The 20,383-nt window shown below is 39.2% G+C and overlaps 1 protein-coding gene across 4 annotated transcripts in view; it reads right to left on the bottom strand.

Moving 5' to 3' along the window:
• Positions 1 to 20,383, bottom strand: part of AKAP7 (A-kinase anchoring protein 7) — a 142,387-nt gene that overhangs the window by 35,029 nt on the left and 86,975 nt on the right. For 2 of the 4 annotated variants that reach the window (XR_003428567.1, XM_027086392.1), the window contains exon 8: positions 3,330 to 3,398. The exons of the other annotated variants lie outside the window; for them this stretch is intronic. Coding sequence is in view for 1 of the 2 variants with exons in the window: in XM_027086392.1 (XP_026942193.1) it covers positions 3,330 to 3,398 (69 nt within the window). In the remaining variant the exon portion in view is untranslated. The remainder of the gene's footprint in view (positions 1 to 3,329; positions 3,399 to 20,383) is intronic. 4 annotated transcript variants of the gene reach the window in all.

Genomic DNA, 20,383 nt, shown 5'->3' on the forward strand with positions numbered 1-20,383 from the left:
CTTTATAAGCAGTTTTCCAAATGGCCCTGGCAGAGTACCTAGCACACAGTAAGCATTCAATAAATTAAAAAGAAGAGAATGAGGATGAGGTGGAGAGAAAGACCAGGAAGAAGAAGAACTGCATCTATAATATTTATTTCCTAGACTCTTAGCTCTAAGGGACAATGAAGAAACTTTCAAGATCATGGTAGTTCAACCCCCACTTCTTAAATATGAGGAATTGAGGCCCAGAGATATTAGCAACTTGCCCAGTGTCAGACCGGATGTTAGGAGCAGAGCTGGGTTTATCACCCAAGTCTCCTTTCTCCTAGTCCTGTACTCTTTCTATAGTAAAAGCTGCATGCCAAGGGGTGGGCCATCTGTATTCAACAGGCAGCAAGAGACTGGAGTCACGCTGTATCCCCTGCAGAAACACATTTCTAAGGAAGGAAAATGAATGTTGTTGTCCACTGATGTGGGGTTCCCTATCACACGTTTCCTGGGGCCCATGCTGCAGTGTCTAAGGGAGAACCTGCTGGGATCTGATGCTATGAAGAGAGGTATACGACCTGGGTCCTGCTTGAAATCTATGAGATGAAACAGAGCACATGTATGAAACATAACACTAAAGTCAGTGTATCTAAGTGCAAGTGAGAAGAGCACAGTATATGGCTGTAGGATTTATAGGAAGCCTTCTGGAAAACTGGAAAATCTAAATGCTTCTCTGAGTATAACTGAACAATAACCACCAGTTCAAAAAATGAAAGCATTCATCAGGCATGAAGTTAACAAACTGCTTACCTCAATTTATATATTAATGTTATATCATCAAATTCCAAATCATCAGAAACAAACCACCTTGAGATTTGACTCATATTTATAAAATACTACAAACGGTCCATTTAACTCATCCCACACAAAAAGACTATACTGAACCTCCTAGAGTAATGAAAATAAAAACAAAAATAAACAAATAGGGTCTAAATAAACTTAAAAGTTTTGCACAGCAAAGAAAACCATAAACAAAACAAAAAGACAACCTTCAGAATGGGAGAAAATATTTGCAAATGAAGCAACCAATAAGGGATTAATCTTCAAAATATACAAAGAGCTCATGCAGCTCAGTATCAAAAACACAAATAACCCAATCAAAAATGGGTGCAAAATCTAAACAGACATTTCTCCAAAGAAGACATACAGATGGCCAAGAAGCACATGAAAAGATGCTCAACATCACTAATTATTAGAGAAATTCAAATCAAAACTACAATGAGGTATCACCTCACACCAGTTAGAATGGGCATCATCAGAAAATCTACAAACAACAAATGCTGGAGAGGGTGTGGAGAAAAGGGAACCCTCTTGCACTGTTGGTGGGAAAGTAAATTGGTACAGCTACTATGGAGAACAGTATGGAGGTTCCTTAAAAAACTAAAAGTAGAACTACCATATGACCCAGTAATCCCACTACTGGGCATATACCCAGAGAAAACCATAATTCAAAAAGATACATGCACCCCAATGTTCACTGCAGCACTACTTACAATAGCTAAGACATGGAAGCAACCTAAATGTCCATCAACAGAGGAATGGATAAAGAAGATGTGGTACATATATACAATGGAATATTACTCAGCCATAAAAAAGAACGACATAATGCCATTTGCAGCTACATAGATGGACCTAGAGATTGTCATACTGAGTGAAATAAGTCAGACTGACAAATATCATATGATATCACTTCTATGTGGAATCTTTAAAAAAAAGGATACAACTGAACTTATTTACAAAACAGAAGTAGAGTCATGGATGTAGAAAACAAACTTATGGTTACAGGAGGGGTAGGGGGGATAAATCGGGAGATTGAGATTGTCATATACGCACCACTATATATAAAATAGATAATGAATAAGAATCTGCTGAATAGCACAGGGAACTCTACTTAATACTCTGTAATGGCTTATATGGAAAAAAGTCAAAAAAAAGAAAAAAGAGTGGGTATATGTATATGCATAACTGATTCACTCTGCTGTACATCTGAAACTAACACAACATTTTAAATCAACTATACTCCAATAAAAATTTTTTTAAATAAAAAATAAAAAGACTATATTGAAACATATTTCATATATAAAAGTAAAATGTCTGTGTATTGTTTAAACACATACTTATAAAATTAAGATATGTTTCTTGTTAAAATACATACTAATACTCTTTCATTTTCAGCATCACAGAAGATCAGGGCTAGAAAGTAACTGAGTTGTCAGTGCATCCATTCATTAGCTGTCCCATTCTCCCCTATGACACATCCCTTTGACAAACTACCATGGGAGGAGGCTTGGTTCATCTCTGGACATTCACCTGTTTCATTCTACATAAAACAAATGTACTTCAAAATGGGAAAATCTGGGGCTTCCCTGGCGGCGCAGTGGTTGGGGGTCCACCTGCCGATGCAGGGGACACGGGTTCGTGCCCCGGTCCGGGAAGATCCCACATGCCGCGGAGCGGCTGGGCCCGTGAGCCATGGCCGCTGAGCCTGCGCGTCCGGAGCCTGTGCTCCGCAACGGGAGAGGCCATAACAGTGAGAGGCCCACATACCACAAAAAAAAAAAAAAAGAAAAGAAAATTTGCACTAGGAAAGGAGCAAGTAAAATGTCTTCTAAATTAGTTATAGGGCTATCTCTTTAGTGATTAAGTTTCCTTTTCAGGTTTATTTAGTGAGTCTGATAAACTGCAGGGGCCAGTAAGCCTGTGCAACAACATTCTTACTCATGAACATTCCCTTCTGGAAGTTCACTATGAGACATGCGGTAATTCAAAGGACACGAGCGCTATAGAAGAATTCAGCAAAAACTATATTGGAGACTATCTACAACATTTGTTAATCCTACAATATCTACGGGAATGTTTCAGGTTAAATATGGTCCTGTGTAGCAATAGAAAGTACTTAATCTACCAAGAAATATGCATTTATTGTCAGTCTATTCTACCTTTTGTGGCCAAAAAGTATACAGTTTGAGAAAATGTTCAACTGCTGGGATTTAAACAAAAAGGGTCTAGCTGCTTTGTGCTGCATTAACTGAGAAATAAACCATGACGAGTTCTACTGTATTTGACTATTCACCCCATTACCAAGATTTCTGGCTGTGCATACAGTTAACTTCCCACACAAACATAGCCCTTACACAACTAGTTGATTTTTTAAAAATCACTTTGTTTGCTCTTAATAGATTAAAATGGTAGCACTAATAAATCAGTGAAACGAGAATACTTTCTATCTACCACCACCACCAAGGACAAAAGCAGGATAAAACAACAGCAGGAGGGGAGAGGGACCACTTGACTCTTACCACTTGGCCAGCTGGGTACCTCCTTTCTGTATCTCTGCAGGGCTACAGAGGATGGGCTTCCCAACTCACCTGTGTTTTGAGAATGACAACCATAAATTTCAACTTTCACCAAAAACTTGTTTAATTCTCCACTTGAGCTGCTCTCAGAAGATACATTCTACGGCCATCACCCTTTACAGCAGAATCAGAAGGGTGTGGGCATAAGCACTTTTGTGCTCTGCGGCTAGGAGGTCCTCACTGAGCATGTGGCCCAGAGCAGGCTAACAAGGCTACGAGGTGGGGTCACGAAGATGCATAAGACCCAGAAGGTTACTGTACAATCCACTAGCAAGATCGGGCCCTCCCAAATGTCTACTATGGGTTCTTTTACATGCAATCAACACAGCTTATGAACTGGATATTTACAGTCAGTGCTAATTTACATGTTTCTTGAAGCATGCTGGCTAAGGAATTCTCTGCCTTTTTTTCCAAGTTCCCTTTGTAAGTACTGGTAGACATGTATTACCAGCAGCACAGCAGTGCCTGGCGGAGAACCTTCTCTTTAGACCATCCTGTAGCAGAGAAATTAAACACAGCACCAGAAAACAGCTGATGTGGTATGTGAACAGAGCGTGGAGCAGATTAGGAGAAAAACAGTGAAGTAACGACAAAATCAAAGACAGATGAAAGAATAATGAGGAGAGAACGGGAAAGATGTGGGGCCAGTAGCGGTGAAGAAGAGGAAACGGGGCACAAATGCATTGATTCTAACCATAATTTGCACTTTCAGATTTGAACTTTGCTTCAGACACAGTGTCTTATCTTCATTTTCTTTTTAAAATTTTGTAACTTGAGAAGGTAAACCCCCAAGAGCACTTCCTGTCGATCAATACTGAGAAGGGCTGTATGTAAAACAGAAGACTTTGCACTCCAAGGATCCCAGATGAGAAAGACAGAAAAGAGCAAATTCCTCATTGAGGTGAAACTTGATTTCTTCAGTTACAGACAGGGGACAAAGAGAAAGAGAACACAAGGAAAGCAGGAACTCCAAGAAAACCTGGAGCAGTGGAATAGGAAGTGGAAAAAGGTAAGGAAAGAATCCACTCTCCCTACATCTGTCCAGACCAAGGTTTTTCAGATCGAGATCTTCCTCAAGGAATCAATCAACCAAAACCCTCAGAAACTACAAATGGATCATTCTGACAAATATCTGAAAAGTTTCACGCTGCCAAATGAATACCAATGCTCATTGTTAGAAAATGAACAATTCTGTTGTGAAATCACCTCAGGTTTTAAGCGCAGGACCATCGCCTACTGTACAGTATCATTTTCACAAGTAAAATTTAGAGCACAGCTATGGGCTCTTGTTAATAAGCAAACGCTCCAAAGCCTCCCAACATTTATCCCACAGCATTCTCAGAAGATTTCTTGTAAAAAAAAACCTGGCTTATTTTCCCAAGTGAATATGTATAAGATATGTATTAATTATTTTTAAACCTGTCCCTGGCTAGTTTCCTGAGGAATGAGCAGCAGGAAATACAAGCCAGATGTGTATCTTTGAGTATCTGAATCAGATATCAAGAGATTCTGTTGACCTATTTAAATTTATTTAAATAAAGCACTGATGTGACATAAATGTGGCTGCAAATTTTCATTAGTATGTCTGTAAACATTTTACTGAAAAAGAAGTAAAAATTCAACATTTGGGGGCAACTGCCCTTAAGGCAAATTCTATTCAGCAAACTAACTGCAATGCCAGTACTGTTTTTAACAAAGTTGAAATGTAAGTGCACACACATAAGCCAGTGAGTAAGAAATTTCAGTGCAATGTCATCAATTTAAGTTCTGTTTTCAGCCATAAGCAGATGTGGAACCTGCCTGACATTAGTTTAAAAATATTCAGTGAAGTTTTTGCAGAAATTAAAGTGGCATCACTTGTTTGGAGGGATCTTACAGTTACACCCGAATTCCCTCCATGGAGAACAAAGCAGAGGACACATGAAAATATCTGCAAATGTATATATATGTCATTTTCGAGCCAGCTTTACTTCTCTATATGTTATTATTGAGCATTGCTCTGAAAACATCCCAATTTCAGATAAGAAAAATGAAGTCTGGCATGTACAATTTATCAAATTGTATGCAGTGATATAAAGAAACTCAAAACTAAATTCTGACTCTAGATAGTGTGATAAAAACGAGCTGTAAAATACCAACAGAAGAAAATGAAAAATGACTTCGGTATTCTGTATCTTTAACATAGCTCTATTCATTGAGTTGCTGTACTTCGACAGTTAATTATTAACTACACATCTACCAATCCTTTCAGTAAATGCACAAGAAAAATCACAGCTCATTAGTCTGCTATGTTTCCCATAAGAAAAAACCAAAACTATCCCTAGAAGACAGCCACATAAAATAGCCAGCCACTTAGGATGTGGCACAGAACAAATCACACTTACTGATTTTTTCCTCATCTCTTGAGAAAGGAAAGCAGCAGAGCTGGCCCATGGCACTAGCGCGCTCTCTCTCCTTCCTGGTGTTCTCCCAGGGCTCCCCAAAGAGCGACTGCGGTTTATCCCACGGTCCGCGGAGCAGCACAGGAGCACGACGAGTGGCTGCACAGGATACCCGGCCAGCCGGCAGGCAGGCAGGCAGGGAGGCAGGCAGAGGAGGGGGCACTCGCCGCCGGGAGCAAAAAGGCTCCGCCTCCCCGGGCTCCAGACCCACGCAACTGCTCTGGGACTGGCTCTCGGGGAAAGAGGTGGCCCTCCGCTCGCCTAATTCTCGCAAAACTGGGAGCTCTCTCGCCCTGAGGTGAGTGCCACGTGCGCTGCGTGGCTCTGCGGACGTGTCTTTAAGAAAGGTAATCGAGAACAAACCACAACCGGTCCTTTCTCCTGCAGACAAATGCGGTAATTGCACAGGGAAATTCAAAGGGGAAAAAAAACCCCAGATTTTCTGTCTGCATTTAAAGAGGAAGAGCTTTCTTTCATCCCCAGGAGATTTTTCTTTCTTTGTTTTAGGAATAGGGAACCTGACTTTGCAGAACACAGAAAACACAACTTGAATGAAGTACCACGAACTTCAAGCTGCAGTAAGGGTAGAAATGCGGGGGTGGTGGGGGGGTGGGGGTGGGGTGTAGGGGGGTAAAAGAACATCAGGTGTCGTCTGCACTTTACATCTTATCTTTTAAAGTTAAATACCTGCTTTCTGAAACACTGCTTTCTTCCTCTATTAAAGCATTAAACCAATACTATGAATTTTAAAATTAGAGCATCAAGTATGTCAGTAGCCCAGAAAATGCCCCAAATCTAGAAGCATCGCTGAGAAAAAGATCAGCGATAATAGCATCTTTCTTAATGAAAACACAAGGTGGTTAGGCAGATTCAGGGACAACAAAGCAATTGATTTCCAGACATGATGATATATTTTGAACTTCATGACATAAGATTTCATGAAATCGTTCCAAATCTGTTATCTTATCTAGGGAAGAGCCTTATTTTATGACACCATGAGAAGGAAAGACTGCTCATAGCGTCAGGGTTACCACCCAAATTCTTAACTTTACTCCTCGACTTCCCAGCTAAGCACTCACACCCATTCACCAGGCACTGAAAGGAGAGGGCAGTGGATGATAATGAAAACTGCCCGCAATTCTGGAGGCAGTGTGTCTACCTCCCTATTCATCTGAACAAAAAGAGTGTGCAGTCTGGAAGAATAAAACCTGTCAATTTTTAAAATCCTAAGCATTAATTTTTGTGTTAAAGAAAGAAATACTTGCAGTGAACACTCTTCATTGAGGAAAATGAGCAACTCCTGGCATCCCCCGATCCCGGCATTGGTGTAGTGATAGAACCTTTAGAAATAAAAAGCCAGAGGTTTGAATCTCAGATATAACCCTAACCCTAACCCTAATACCTGACAGCAGGTATTAACAGTTCTGAAACACTGACCTCTTTGTCTGAGTTTTGATTTCTTCATCTGTAAATCTGGTAAGTTCAATATAAAGTTTGGTTTTTTTGTTTGTTTTTTTGCGGTAGGCGGGCCTCTCACTGTTGTGGCCTCTCCCGTTGCGGAGCACAGGCTCCGGACGCGCAGGCTCAGCGGCCATGGCTCAGGGGCCCAGCCGCTCCGCGGCATGTGGGATCCTCCTGGACCAGGGCACGAACCCGTGTCCCCTGCATCGGCAGGCGGACTCTCAACCACTGCACCACCAGGGAAGCCCCAATATAAAGTTTTAATTTGTTGTTGCAAAGTAGGTAGTGTTTGGGAGGAGGGAAAGGAGAAGAGAACAGACTGTGGAAGCAGTGTATCTACATGCACCTCAGTCTTTCCAGCACCAGCTAGCAATCTCACCTCCTCCTCTACAAATTTCTGGCCCCCCTAGCTGCCATCTTGAGTTACTGCTTATCCATGGAAACTCCAAACAAGAAGACCCCTCACTCCAGTGCAGCATCCAGGGGATAACATTCTGTGGTGAACCCTACCAACTTCACTTTATTAATTAGACCCTGTTGGCACTACTACTGAAAACATACAATTAAGAATGAAAGATATAAATTGTATCATTAGCTAAGTAACAGTGTGTATCTCAGGATATCCTGCGATCCAAGGTGGGGTGGGCAGGTGGCGTGGCTATGTTAGAGGCTTTTTTTTTTTATAAGCGTTAAAAGTGAATTAACCATAATAAAAGATTAGAAAACAACTGAGAAATTGAAGACAGGAGTTTTAAAACTGCTTTTAATTGTGCAAATAATTAGCACACCGTTTAACCTCAAAGAGGGGATGGAGTCTGAGTCCAGGGTCACTAAGATTTTTCTCAGTTCTGAAAGGCTGTAATTTCACCCTGTAGGTTTATGACTACTCCTAGCTCAGGATTTCCAAGAATGGTTTTCACACTGCATAGTTTTGGATTTTTTCAATAAAGATGATTCCTTCAACATACAATTAAATGTGATTTTCCTTCTACAGATTTCATAAGTTTTCATATACACAAATTTTCAACTCAAAAATAACTAAGAAATTCATGTGTCTGTATGTTTTCATTTAGGAAACAAGCTATATATATGGAATTCTGGTGAAAAAAATAGATCCGTTTCCCTGACATTCCATGCGCCCTCCCCCCGCAAATCTGAGTAGCTATCATTCAGAAGGACCTAGAAAGTAGCCATCTTTTACCCAATTATTTAGAAATACAACAGTATGTCAGTATGTAACTAACTTGAATAGTTTAGATGTAAGCCCCTCCTCACCCATCCCTATCTCACAAAACAATCAAGTGGTAAGTTAAAATTAAAAATAATCGCTAACATTTCCTGGACACCTACTATATACCAGGCACTTGCTAAGGGCTTTACATTTAATCATTCATTTAATCCCTACCACGGCTCTGAGGCAGGTACAATTACTATCCCCACTGCACAGGCGAAAAACTTAACCTCAGGAAAGTAACTTGGCCAAAATCTCTCAGAGAACTGGAACAATAATGGGATTTGAATTCAATCTGTCTGGCTGCATAAGCCCTGAGCATCTCATTGCTGAGTTCCTTATTATTAAACACAATTTGTGTGTGGTATCAGGTATATACTTTATGAAACCTCTTCCAATTTCAGAATAATGTTCAGAAAAATAGTTATTTAATCAAGCTCTATGGTAATATGTTGTAAATGCCTTGGTTTCTCATGTTTTGTCACCAGATCCTTTTATTAATGGTGCTGGAGTATTTAAAATCCTATTTTAAAACAAAGACCTAAAGACAGGTCCTTTATTGGAGCTGGAGCCTGGCCCTGCTGCCTGCTATGCCTTGGGGAAATGACTCAAGGGAGAACACGGGCACCAGAACAACCCTGGGAAGCATTCACCTTCCACGAAAAAGAGCAACTTGGACCATTCACAAGTAATCCTAGAAAATATTAGTAGGGTTTTATTAGGGGGTTAACAGACTCCTTTCAGTAATATATAGAGATCTACCATAACTAGAAGATTAGAAAAAGAAGTAAGGTTAACATCAATGAGAAAAAATATCTGATACCATGTTCATAAATTTAAAACCATAACCTTTTCATGTTTTCTTTTCTCACAGGCCTTGCTACAAAAAAATCATGGTTAAAACAGTTGCCCATATCTGCTATAGCTGTTTGAATTTTTATCAGAATGGTTGAAATGGCAGGAATAAAACTAAAAAGTATGAGGGGGCAGCAGCTGCCTCTTCTTCATGTACTCTGAAATATCAGCTCTGATTACTATCTCCAATGGGAAAATATAATTCTTAACTATGACCAAAGACTCTATTCTCTTTGTCACTGTTTGGCTTTATTTTCTATCTATAACTGAAAACATGTATATTTGGATTTCTGGCCAACCTTGCTATAAAAGTCTGACTCTAAGGGAAAAAATCTCACTGTAATATTCTGACTCTGTAAAACTGTACAGATTACCAATTCTTCTGAGATCTCCCATTCATTAAGAAAGGAAATCTGAGTTTGACAACTTACAGAAGCAAATGAGAAAGAAAAGAAAAAGTAAATGTTCCTGTATTCAAAAGAGTGGAGAGAAAGAGGACATCAAATCATGAAGTGTAAAAAGAGGAGGAAAACGCTTTATCCCTCCAAATTCTGGAACCAAGCCTTAGGAGACATGCCTTTAAGCACAGAAGGCACACTTCAGGAAGATTTCCTTATAAAGCAGGTAGCACTCTTAACAGAAACTGTTACACCAAGAAATGTCACAGTTTCAGTGAAAAGTTACATAACTTCAAGAAATGCTTGGGGCTTCCCTGGTGGCGCAGTGGTTAAGAATCCGCCTGCCAATGCAGGGGACACAGGTTCAAGCCCTGGTCTGGGAAGATCCCACATGCCGCGGAGCAACTAAGCCCGTGAGCCACAACTACTGAGCCTGTACTCTAGAGCCCGCAAGCCACAACTACTGAGCCCACGTGCCACAACTACTGAAGCCAGCATGCCTAGAGCCTGTGCTCTGCAACAAGAGAAGCCACCGCAATGAGAAGCCCGCACACCACAATGAAGAGTAGCCCCTGCTCGCCGCAACTAGAGAAAAGCCCACACGTAGCAACGAAGACCCAACGCAGCCAAAAATAAATAAATAAATAAAATAAATTAAAAAAAAAAAAGAAATGCTTGACAATTTATGGAAACACAACTCATGAAAACTGGGATGTTCTGGAATATATCCCAATTTTTTTATGTTGACATCAGAGTACCAAAAACCAAGCAGTTACTCTGGGCTTGAAGAAGTTTAGATGGACTTAATATTGTATTCTGTTTCTCTATGTTCCTGTAAAACCAAATTTTAATTCTCAATAATCAATCCACAGTAAGCATATACCTACCACATAGATGCTACTCCATTCTGACTCATGCTACATCTACGTAGCCATTTTGTACCCAAAGGGCAAGGTTCTGAAACTACATCATTAAATATTGATATTTGAAAGCTGTTCTTATGAGTGTCTGTCTGCAAAGGAAAGAGACTGAAAAATTATAACTGAAAAACTTTAAGGATAATCTGTAAATCTCACCAGTAAAGTCCTTTTTAATTACCAGCTAAAAGAATCTTGACCAACCAGAAATTTGGGAGCCAAGGTTTTTTAACATTATTCCTACTTTAGTCATATTTTCAACAAAGACTTTTTAACTTCTCTCTGCAGTGCTTTAGCCGTTTTTCTCAAAAACTGAAAGTTATAGTTATCTGTATTTGAAACTGCCATATGCTGTACAATTTCAGTATGTAATTGGAAAGACAATGTGTTTTTTCCTATATATGAAACACAAGGAGAAAAACATAATATACCATGTGCACTTAGGAAAGGAGAGGAAACAAGCAGATGACCAGAGGTACAAAGGAAGTCCTTCCTTACCAATCCATAATGACCTTCCCAATCTCCACTGACACATGCCAGCTTAGTGCCAAGCTTCAAATGCCTCCACCCTGCTTATTATTCAGTCAGTTCTTTTCTATGTATGTGGCCAAACCTTAAACAATGTATGTAATTGAAGCCCTTTCCTTAATGGTGAGAAATCAATTAGGGCAGAGAATCTATTTCCCTGCTCAGAGAACAGACAGCAGCAGGGCTGGGAGAAGGGCTGAGAAGTTACAGTGTGTACCTGGACACCTTGAATTTGTATTATACCATTTTATCAATTCAATTTGATTCCAGGTGCTATTTATTACACACTGAGTATGTGCTAATGTGATAAGCACGTCGGCTCTTGGGGTGAAGTTAACTCTTGAGTCGAGGGGTGCTGCCAGAGGAGGTGAGAGAGAAAGTCTGGGTCAAAGGAAGGTGGGGGGCCCACATTTGCAGGCACGCGTGAAAGGAGCAGAAGGAAGCCCAGCATTTGCATTGTGGTAAATCCCATTTGACAGTTTTAGGAAGGCAGTGCAGTACCGGAGGACAAAGGCCGGTGACAGTCATCTACCCTGGACAGATACTGTTCAGGCCTGCTTTTTTACGGTCTGTCCTTCTTTGCAGGCATTAACAATGAATTCACAAAAACTGACATGAGTTACCTACTCATGGACAAGTGAAATGTTTGCATGTTAAAACCTACTTAAAAAAAGAAAGAAAGAAAAGCAGAGAATACACTTAATCTGCTGGCCAGTATTCGTATTATCCGCTATGGCTGCTTTCTTATTCAAGTGTCTTTAATCCTTTAATGCCCTGAACCTTTCAGAGAGAAAGAAACATCCTTCATAGGAAGAAAACATGTATTTCAAAAAGCCAAAAAGGACCCAATAAGTAGATTCTATTTGTAGTTTAACAATGTAAACAACACAAAATTTGGTTCTACAGTTCCCAACTTATTGGGGGGTTTTCACAGGTCCTAATTCTTTATGTAGAATATCCTCAATACGTGTAGTTCTGAAAGTGGTTCACTGTTTGTCTTGGGCAAGACAACAGTCACATTTCCTGCTATGTAAAGCATTTGAAGACTTCAAATAAAAGGTGCTTTAATAACTCAGTATATAATTATTGAAGTTTTTTTCCTCTAATAACATTTAAAGTGATACAGAAGAATGAAAGTGAATCCCCAAGATAATGAAAAGAAAATTCTCTTATACTAGATGAAATGCAGTTAAATCAAGATTGGTTTCAGCAGGTCTCAGGATCTGTTATGATCCACCATGGTCTAGGCTGACACTCTTCTGATACACTATGTCAGTATTCATTCTGTTTACGGATTCATCTAACAAGTTTTAGTAACTACCAGAACTGTGCTTAAAAACCCAAAACACTGAGTCTCTTTTCTGTTAATACATTTTGCAATTTACATTCAAAATGTGTATCTGTTAGGATGCATTCAGCTGCAAGTAACAAAAAACTCCTGATTCAAGAGGTTACGAATTTTTCAAAATGTCATTACCTCCTATGACATTTGGGTTGGTTATTTCTGTGGCTTAAGATCATCAAGATTCACCTACTAGTCTCCCATACTCAGCACACGGGCTTGAAGTCACCTAGTGTCCCCGTCGTTAAGATGCTGCTAAGTCCAGGGATCGCATGTATACTCAATAATTTCCAGCTAAAAAATGATGTTCTCTTCCCAATAAATTATGCATCATCAAGAAAACTGTTCTCTGAGGTCCCAAGCAGACTTCCCCTCACTTATCAGAACTGGGTCACGTGCCACTTCCTAAACTAATCACTGGCAAGAAGAATGGAAACAATCAGGGCAAAAGTGGAGCCCACGTGCCCTAAAGCCCACCGCCTCACAGGGAAGGGACAGCTCTGCCAATCAGCAATCAGGGTGGGAAAAGAATGGACTCAGAAGAGGCAAAACTCAGACGAGTTTTATATTTAACTTTTAATAAAAATGTGGTATCTACTGTTTGGTCAATTCAACTTAGAAAAGTTCTTGAAAAGGTCTATAAATAATTTTGTATAGCAAAAAACGATAAAAGCCCTAAAAAGTGAATTGATAAAGGGTGGCACAGTAATTTTTATTTTTATTTTTTTTGAGGTACGCGGGCCTCTCACTGTTGTGGCCTCTCCCGTTGCAGAGCACAGGCTCCAGACATGCACGCTCAGCGGCCATGGCTCACGGGCCCAGCCGCTCCGTGGCATGTGGCATCTTCCCGGACCGGGGCACGAACCCATGTCCCCTGCATCGGCAGGTGGACTCTCAACCACTGCACCACGAGGGAAGCCCAGATTTTTTAAAAAATCTATCATATATAGATAAATGTATGCCACACTTATCAACTAAATTCTTGCTAAAAATGCATAGTTGGAGCAAAACTGTGAACTCCCTTTCTCTAAACCATATTAGGCCAAGATTGACTTCTTAAGTAAAAGCTTCTGCTTTGATCAGAGCTGTTAGCAATGAAAATATATTTAGCAGCTATGGTTCCCTGGTAGGAAAAATAAAACATGATAATCAAATGTAGTTTCCTGTACTCACAGCCAGAACCAAAACAGAATATTCCCCTGAATACCCTAGTCAATAGAAGATCAAATAGAGCCACAATTCATGAATAGGCAAAATGTTGTTCTTCCTGTTAGCTACAGTTAGTGCTTTAGGTATTTTATACAAAACATAGGTAACGCTTTATTGTGTTTTTCCCATAGCTCCCCAAAAAAGTCAGTTTTCCATCTTCACCACTGTATTTTTATACATAAATTATATATAAATATGTGTATGCAATATAAAATATTACATAAATACATAAAAGGCACTTGATAGATATATTATATTTGTGTATATGTGCATTTTTATTTTTGAAATGCACCAATTAATCCATGCCGATTTAAGGACAGCATTAGGAATGAGGCAAATTTATAAAAATCTGACTGGGTGTTCTGATGTTAGGAAAGTAAGAATACTGTTGCAATTAAGTATTCTAGTATAACTAGTAGTGCCATTAATCTTAATAACTAACATTTTTATAACTTTATATGTCAGGCACTGTGTTAAGTACTTTTAAAACATTAAGAAGCATTAATTAGTTTGGTGAAAAAACACGTTCAGAGGCAATTAGGCAATGTGATGGGCCAGTTAGCCATAACTTTGGGCAACTTAGGTAGGCTCTCCTAAGACTAATTCCCTATATCTTAATGGCTTCTTTTGCCTGCAGAATCTGCCCTCCATTTCATTCATTTATTTTTCTTTTTATTTGGAATTCAATATTTTCTTTCACATTTTCTAAAATACACTTAAAATCAGAGGCTGTACACATAAATCATAAAATAACACAAATTATCATTGCATCATTCTAGCAGTGATGCTTAATTTGTCACATAGTTAAATTTACCACATAGCACTACCCCTTTAATAGGTAAGGTTCTCAAGGCATCTAATATAAATCATAAGGTTTGAAACCAGGCCAACGGATGGTTGGATTTTCAAAATAGCCTGAGCCACAGCTGTCACTCTGTGTTAGCATCAGATTAATAGCTGATATACCAGTTAAAATACAGTGAGCCATCATTATGATTAATTTGCTCAGTTACTTACCCTGCAACTTCCTCTAACTCAAGCAGATGGAAAGAAACAAGCTGAGAGTTCCAACTATCAGTTGCTTTTCAATTTTATGAGGGGCATAAATAATGAAACTTCACTTTCTTTTTAGAAGACAGGTTTCATCAAGGAAACATTGTAAGAAGAAGACAATTAGATTACAAAAAGGAACAGGACTGGCATTTGAAATATAATATTTTACCACATCAAACGTTCCACTTTTCAAGAACACTATGCTTTCTAGGTAGGATGATGTAAGTCCCATTTAAAGCAGGATACTCTTGGTTTTCTTCTTTTAACCCAGCGTAGTACACTTACAAGTATCCATCAGGGTAATAAATTCCATGGCCATTCAATTTGTGTGTCATAGAGTAAATAATTAAATACCTTGCACTCAGCTCTTATTAAATTACTTGATAATTAAGTTTTCAAGTAAAAAAAAACAATGTACAGTTCCCTTAGGTGATAAATTGTCTTTTCACTTTTCCCTCTTCTAACATGCTTGAGGTAGATTCATCTTACTCAGTCTAACTAGAGATGAAATTTTCTTAATCATCTCCCTGTCAGCCTGTGCAAAAGAAAACAAGACAAAATGTTCTGGTCCTGCCTACCACAAAAGAGGCATTCCTATATTATAGAATATAAATTTCACATAATAATGATTTTTTTAATGCATCGTTTCATATAGCTATGCTATTGTCAGTCTTGGGTATTTTTCTACTTGTCACATTCTTACCACAGAATGCTTAAATGGAAACTTAAAAGGGATAAACAAAAACATTAAGGAGAGAGGAATCAACCTAGTTTATATTTTATAGAGAGATAACTGAGTAGCCATCAAAATTAATTTGTTCAAAGAAAGAGTAGGAAATATTGATCAAAATTAAGTTTGGAATGTTGTCTGAGGATTAAATTTTTTCATAGTTTTCTTGGACACATGAACTAAATCGGGAGTTCTTAAATGTTTTGGCCTCAGGACCCCTTAACACTCTTAAAACTTATCTACAATCTCTCCCTACCAAGAGCTTTTGTTTATTTGGATTATGTTGTCAATATTTACTACATTAGAAATTAAAACAGAATTTTTAAAATTTTATTTATTCATTCCTTTCAAAATATCAATAATAAATCCACTATATAATAAATATTTTGTGAAAATACCTGTATTTTTTAAATTAAAAATTTTTCTAGTGAAATGAATGGCATTATTTTTCATTCTCATAATTTTCTTTAATGTCTGGCTTAATCAGACAGTTTTATCCTCATATCTGATTCTGCATTCAATCTGTTGCAATACGTTGTTTCATTTGAAGTATAAGAAAAATCCAGCCTCACATAGAAGTATATTTAGAAGAAGGAAGAGAATAATAGCCTTTTCAGATAACTGCAGATATTCTTCTTTGATATTACATCAAAACTTGACAAGTTGTAGTTTCTTAAAGTTTAGTTGCAATGTGGAATCTTAAAAGCATAACAATGAACTTTTCATACTCTTTACAGTCAAATCTTGTGGTCTATATTGACCTTTCAATGGGCCTTTTATCCATGCATGTCTTTGTAACAACACACATCAGTCATTTTAAAAATATTGATTCACTGAGTTATGCAGATTCTCCATATTTTGACATATATCATTATATAACATCAAAAAATTCATTAATATTACACCACCTCATTAGGTAAGTCTTTATGGATTACCAAGGGGAGCAAGAAAATGTTTGGGGGTGAAGGAAATTTTCAGTATCTTGATGATGATAACGGTTTCACAAGTGCATACATATGTTAAAAACTCATCAAGGGGCTTCCCTGGTGGCGCAGTGGTTGAGAGTCTGCCTGCCGATGCAGGGGACACGGGTTCGTGCGCTGGTCCGGGAAGATCCCACATGCTGCAGAGCGGCTGGGCCCGTGAGCCATGGCCGCTGAGCCTGCGCGTCCGAGGCCTGTGCTCCGCAACGGGAGAGGCCACAACAGTGAGAGGCCCGCGTCCCACAAAAAAAATAAAAAATAAAATTCTTAAAAAAAAAAAAAAAACTCATCAAGTTATACACTTCAAACAGGTACAAGTCTCGTGGATAAGTTATACCTCAATAAAGTAAAGACAGATAGTGTGATAGATAAACTGGAAAAATGGAGTTCCTTATTCTACTCTGTGTTCTCTACTTTTGTGTATAAAATTTTCCATTAAAAAAATGTGGGGGGGGCTTCCCTGGTGGCGCAGTGGATAAGAATCTGCCTGCCAATGCAGGGGACACGGGTTTGAGCCCTGGTCCGGGAAGATCCCACATGCTGCGGAGCAACTAAGCCCATGTGCCACAACTACTGAGACAGCGTTCTAGAACCCGCGAGCCACAACTACTGAGCCCACGTGCCACAACTACTGAGGCCCACGTGCCTAGAGCCCATGCTCCACAAAAGAAGCCACCGCAATGAGAAGCCCATGCACCACAACGAAGAGTAACCCCGCTCGCCGCAACTAGAGAAAGCCCGTGCACAGCAACAAAGACCCAACACAGCCAAAAATAAATAAATAAAATAAATTTTTTTTAAAAGTGGGAGAAAGTCTTTAAATTTAAGAATCTGTCAACTCAAGGTAATAGATTACAGTTTTCTAAAATTCTTATTATTGCCTGAAAGCTTGAATTTTATCATTAGCAGTAAATCATGTCAGTTGTCCTTGATGTGACAGGTTTATTTATTTTCAAGATGTCTGCCGAACACCCAAGTGTGAAATGTCCATGGGTCAATTTTCAAGAAAAAATGGTGTTCCATGAAGGAAAGTGGCTATTTTAGCTCGCAACTTAAACAACCACACAGTGCTCTTCCCTGAGTTAATCTCCCACTTCAATATGCAGAGGTGCTTTATGAACACCTCCCATTTTTGTCACACAAATATTAAAAAGACACATTCTCAAAGATTGAGATTAAATACAATTAATAATTCTTACTACTCAGCAAGACCATTCTTAGGTGAAATTGGCTTTTTTTTTTTTTTTTGCAACTGCCTTGATTCACACTGGTACCCCACAGTTTTACCCACCACTGCTTTTGCATCATCAGTGCAAATGATAATCCAGAGGAAAAAGCAAATAATATCTTAGTATTATTATAAAAATAGTTTTGCCCTCACAGACCCTAAAAGTATCTCAGGGACTGCCAGGGATCCATGGACCAAACTTCGAGAAATAGTGATTAAAGCCATAAGAGTTTAAAGCCCAACAAAAGTGTAGCCTTAGACTATTAAATCATTCATAAGGTAAGCACAATGAAGCACATTTTTACTGGTCATACAGAGTGAAGTAAGGCAGAAAGAGAAAAACAAATACCGTATGCTAACGCATATACATGGAATCTTAAAAAAAATGGTTCTGATGAACCTAGTGGCAGGACAGGAATAAAGATGCAGACGTAGAGAATGGACTTGAGGACACAGGGTCCGGGGAGGGGAAACTGGGACGAAGTGACAGAGTAGCATTGACCTATATACACTACCAAATATAAAAGAGATAGCTAGTGGGAAACAGATGCATAGCACAGGGAGATCAGCTCGGTGCTTTGTGACCACCTAGAGGGGTGGGATAGGGAGGGTGGGAAGAGATGCAAGAGGGAGGAGATATGGGGATATATGTATGGCTGATTCACTTTGTTATACAGCAGATGCTAACACAACATTGTAAAGCAATTATACTCCAATAAAGATGTAAAACAAAAAAAAAGTAAATGATTCATGTCAGCAAAAACAGACGTTTAAGCACATATCTAATGCCAACACCCCTACCTACTAAGTAAACCTTTAAGTGATGTATGACATTTTAGCAACATAAACATTTTCAAATTAAACATTTTAGAAATGTATTACTTATCACTGATATGACAAAGGCTCAGATTTATGGATTCTAGAAAGCTGAAAGATATTTGTCCTAGCTACGCCTTTCACCCAAGGAAGAAAAACTGTTGACTTCCTTTTCCCTGCACCCCTTCCTACCCTATCAACCAATGGGTCAATTACACTGACATCATTATCTTCCATAAAGAAGACCCCCACGCTTACATACCAAACTGGGCAAGATTCAGAGCTTTTGGAGCTCTGCCCTGACCCCTAATGGTAAAGAAGCATGGAAGGTTAGAACACCACAGTCAAATCTCAGGGTCTCCTTAGAAGTAACCCCAAAAAGTACTTTCCTTTTGGCTGAACCACTACCTACACAGGACCACCGGGAATCGCTGGATGGACCATGACAAGGCTTTTAAGACTGACAGGACTGGTCTAAGCTGTCCAGGTCTAAGAGTGATTCTAAAAAAGCAGGGACACCTGGATAGAATAAAGTCATTGACTCAACTCACTTGGAATTCTCCATAGTCATTTCAGCCCATAAAGTCTGAGTCTGGTGTATTGTTGGTCTGACCTATCTGACATTGGCTACAGACTGCTGACTACAGCTCTGATGACGCTAACTTACTGCCTATGACCCCTGTCCTCTTCTATCACCATATCTGCATAGGCCTGTTTGTTTCTATTTCAGCTGATGGTCAGCCCAACCCTAACCCTCTCACTGCCTCTGTTCTACAGTTAGAACTAATTGAAGGTCTTATCTTTAGGATCCAATCCTAAGTCATTCTTGAGTATTAAACTTCACCCTCTTTTTATCTCACATCTATCTACTCAGTTTCCTTTATCACTTACTCACTGACTTAGTATATTCAACTGTGCCCATCTCCTTTCCCACCTCCCTCACCAACTCCTCAAACACACAAACCTCCCCTCTGTAGCTTCCTCAGCTAACTAGACTGTAGACTCAGTCACGGTGCCTCCTATCTCTAATATTACTATTATTCCTATCACTTAATATTATCACTAATATTACCCCAACCCTGCCTCCCAATCTATTGCTTCTCTCCCCCCTGTAAACTGTACCTATTGTTCCTGGACAGTGTCCTTTCTCTACTATCCACCTCATCCTATTTATCCAAGCTCTGCCGCGCCCCATCCCCACTTTCCTAGAAGCTAAAGCTTCTTCCACTGTGTCCTATCAAAGCCCATTATTGTCAGGGATGAAGCCCTATTTCTCTACTCCTCCTCCCTCTCCATTTCTCAGATATAGTCTTAGCTCCCCAGTGACGCTATATCACTTTTTTTTTTTATCTTTATTGGAGTATAATTGCTTTACAATGGTGTGCCAGTTTCTGCTTCACAACAAAGTGAATCAGTTATACATACACATATGTTCCCATATCTCTTCCCTCTTGCATCTCCCTCCCCCCGCCAACGCTATATCACTCTTAAGGGCTATGTCTTATACTTCTCTGTATCTCATTATACCTGAGAGAAGTGCACACACTGTACACTTTCAATAACATTCATTAAATTAATGGTGAATAATTATTATTAAACCAAAAAACAGCTGGGGTTCTCAGAAAATCATGTTTCTACCTCTGCTTGCAGAAGCTATAAAGAAGTACATTGGCCAGCAAAAAATATATATATATATAAATATATATATATATATATCTTCTCGACCATATCAAATTCCCCACTGCCTCTTCTAAGAGGCCCCTTCTAGAAGGGGCTTAACGCTTGAAAGTAAACTAGTCTTCGCA

This window comes from Aethalodelphis obliquidens, unplaced genomic scaffold (assembly GCF_003676395.1).
Source record: "Aethalodelphis obliquidens isolate GAN/ISIS:26980383/991018 unplaced genomic scaffold, ASM367639v1 scaffold3, whole genome shotgun sequence".
Lineage (NCBI taxonomy): Eukaryota > Metazoa > Chordata > Mammalia > Artiodactyla > Delphinidae > Aethalodelphis > Aethalodelphis obliquidens.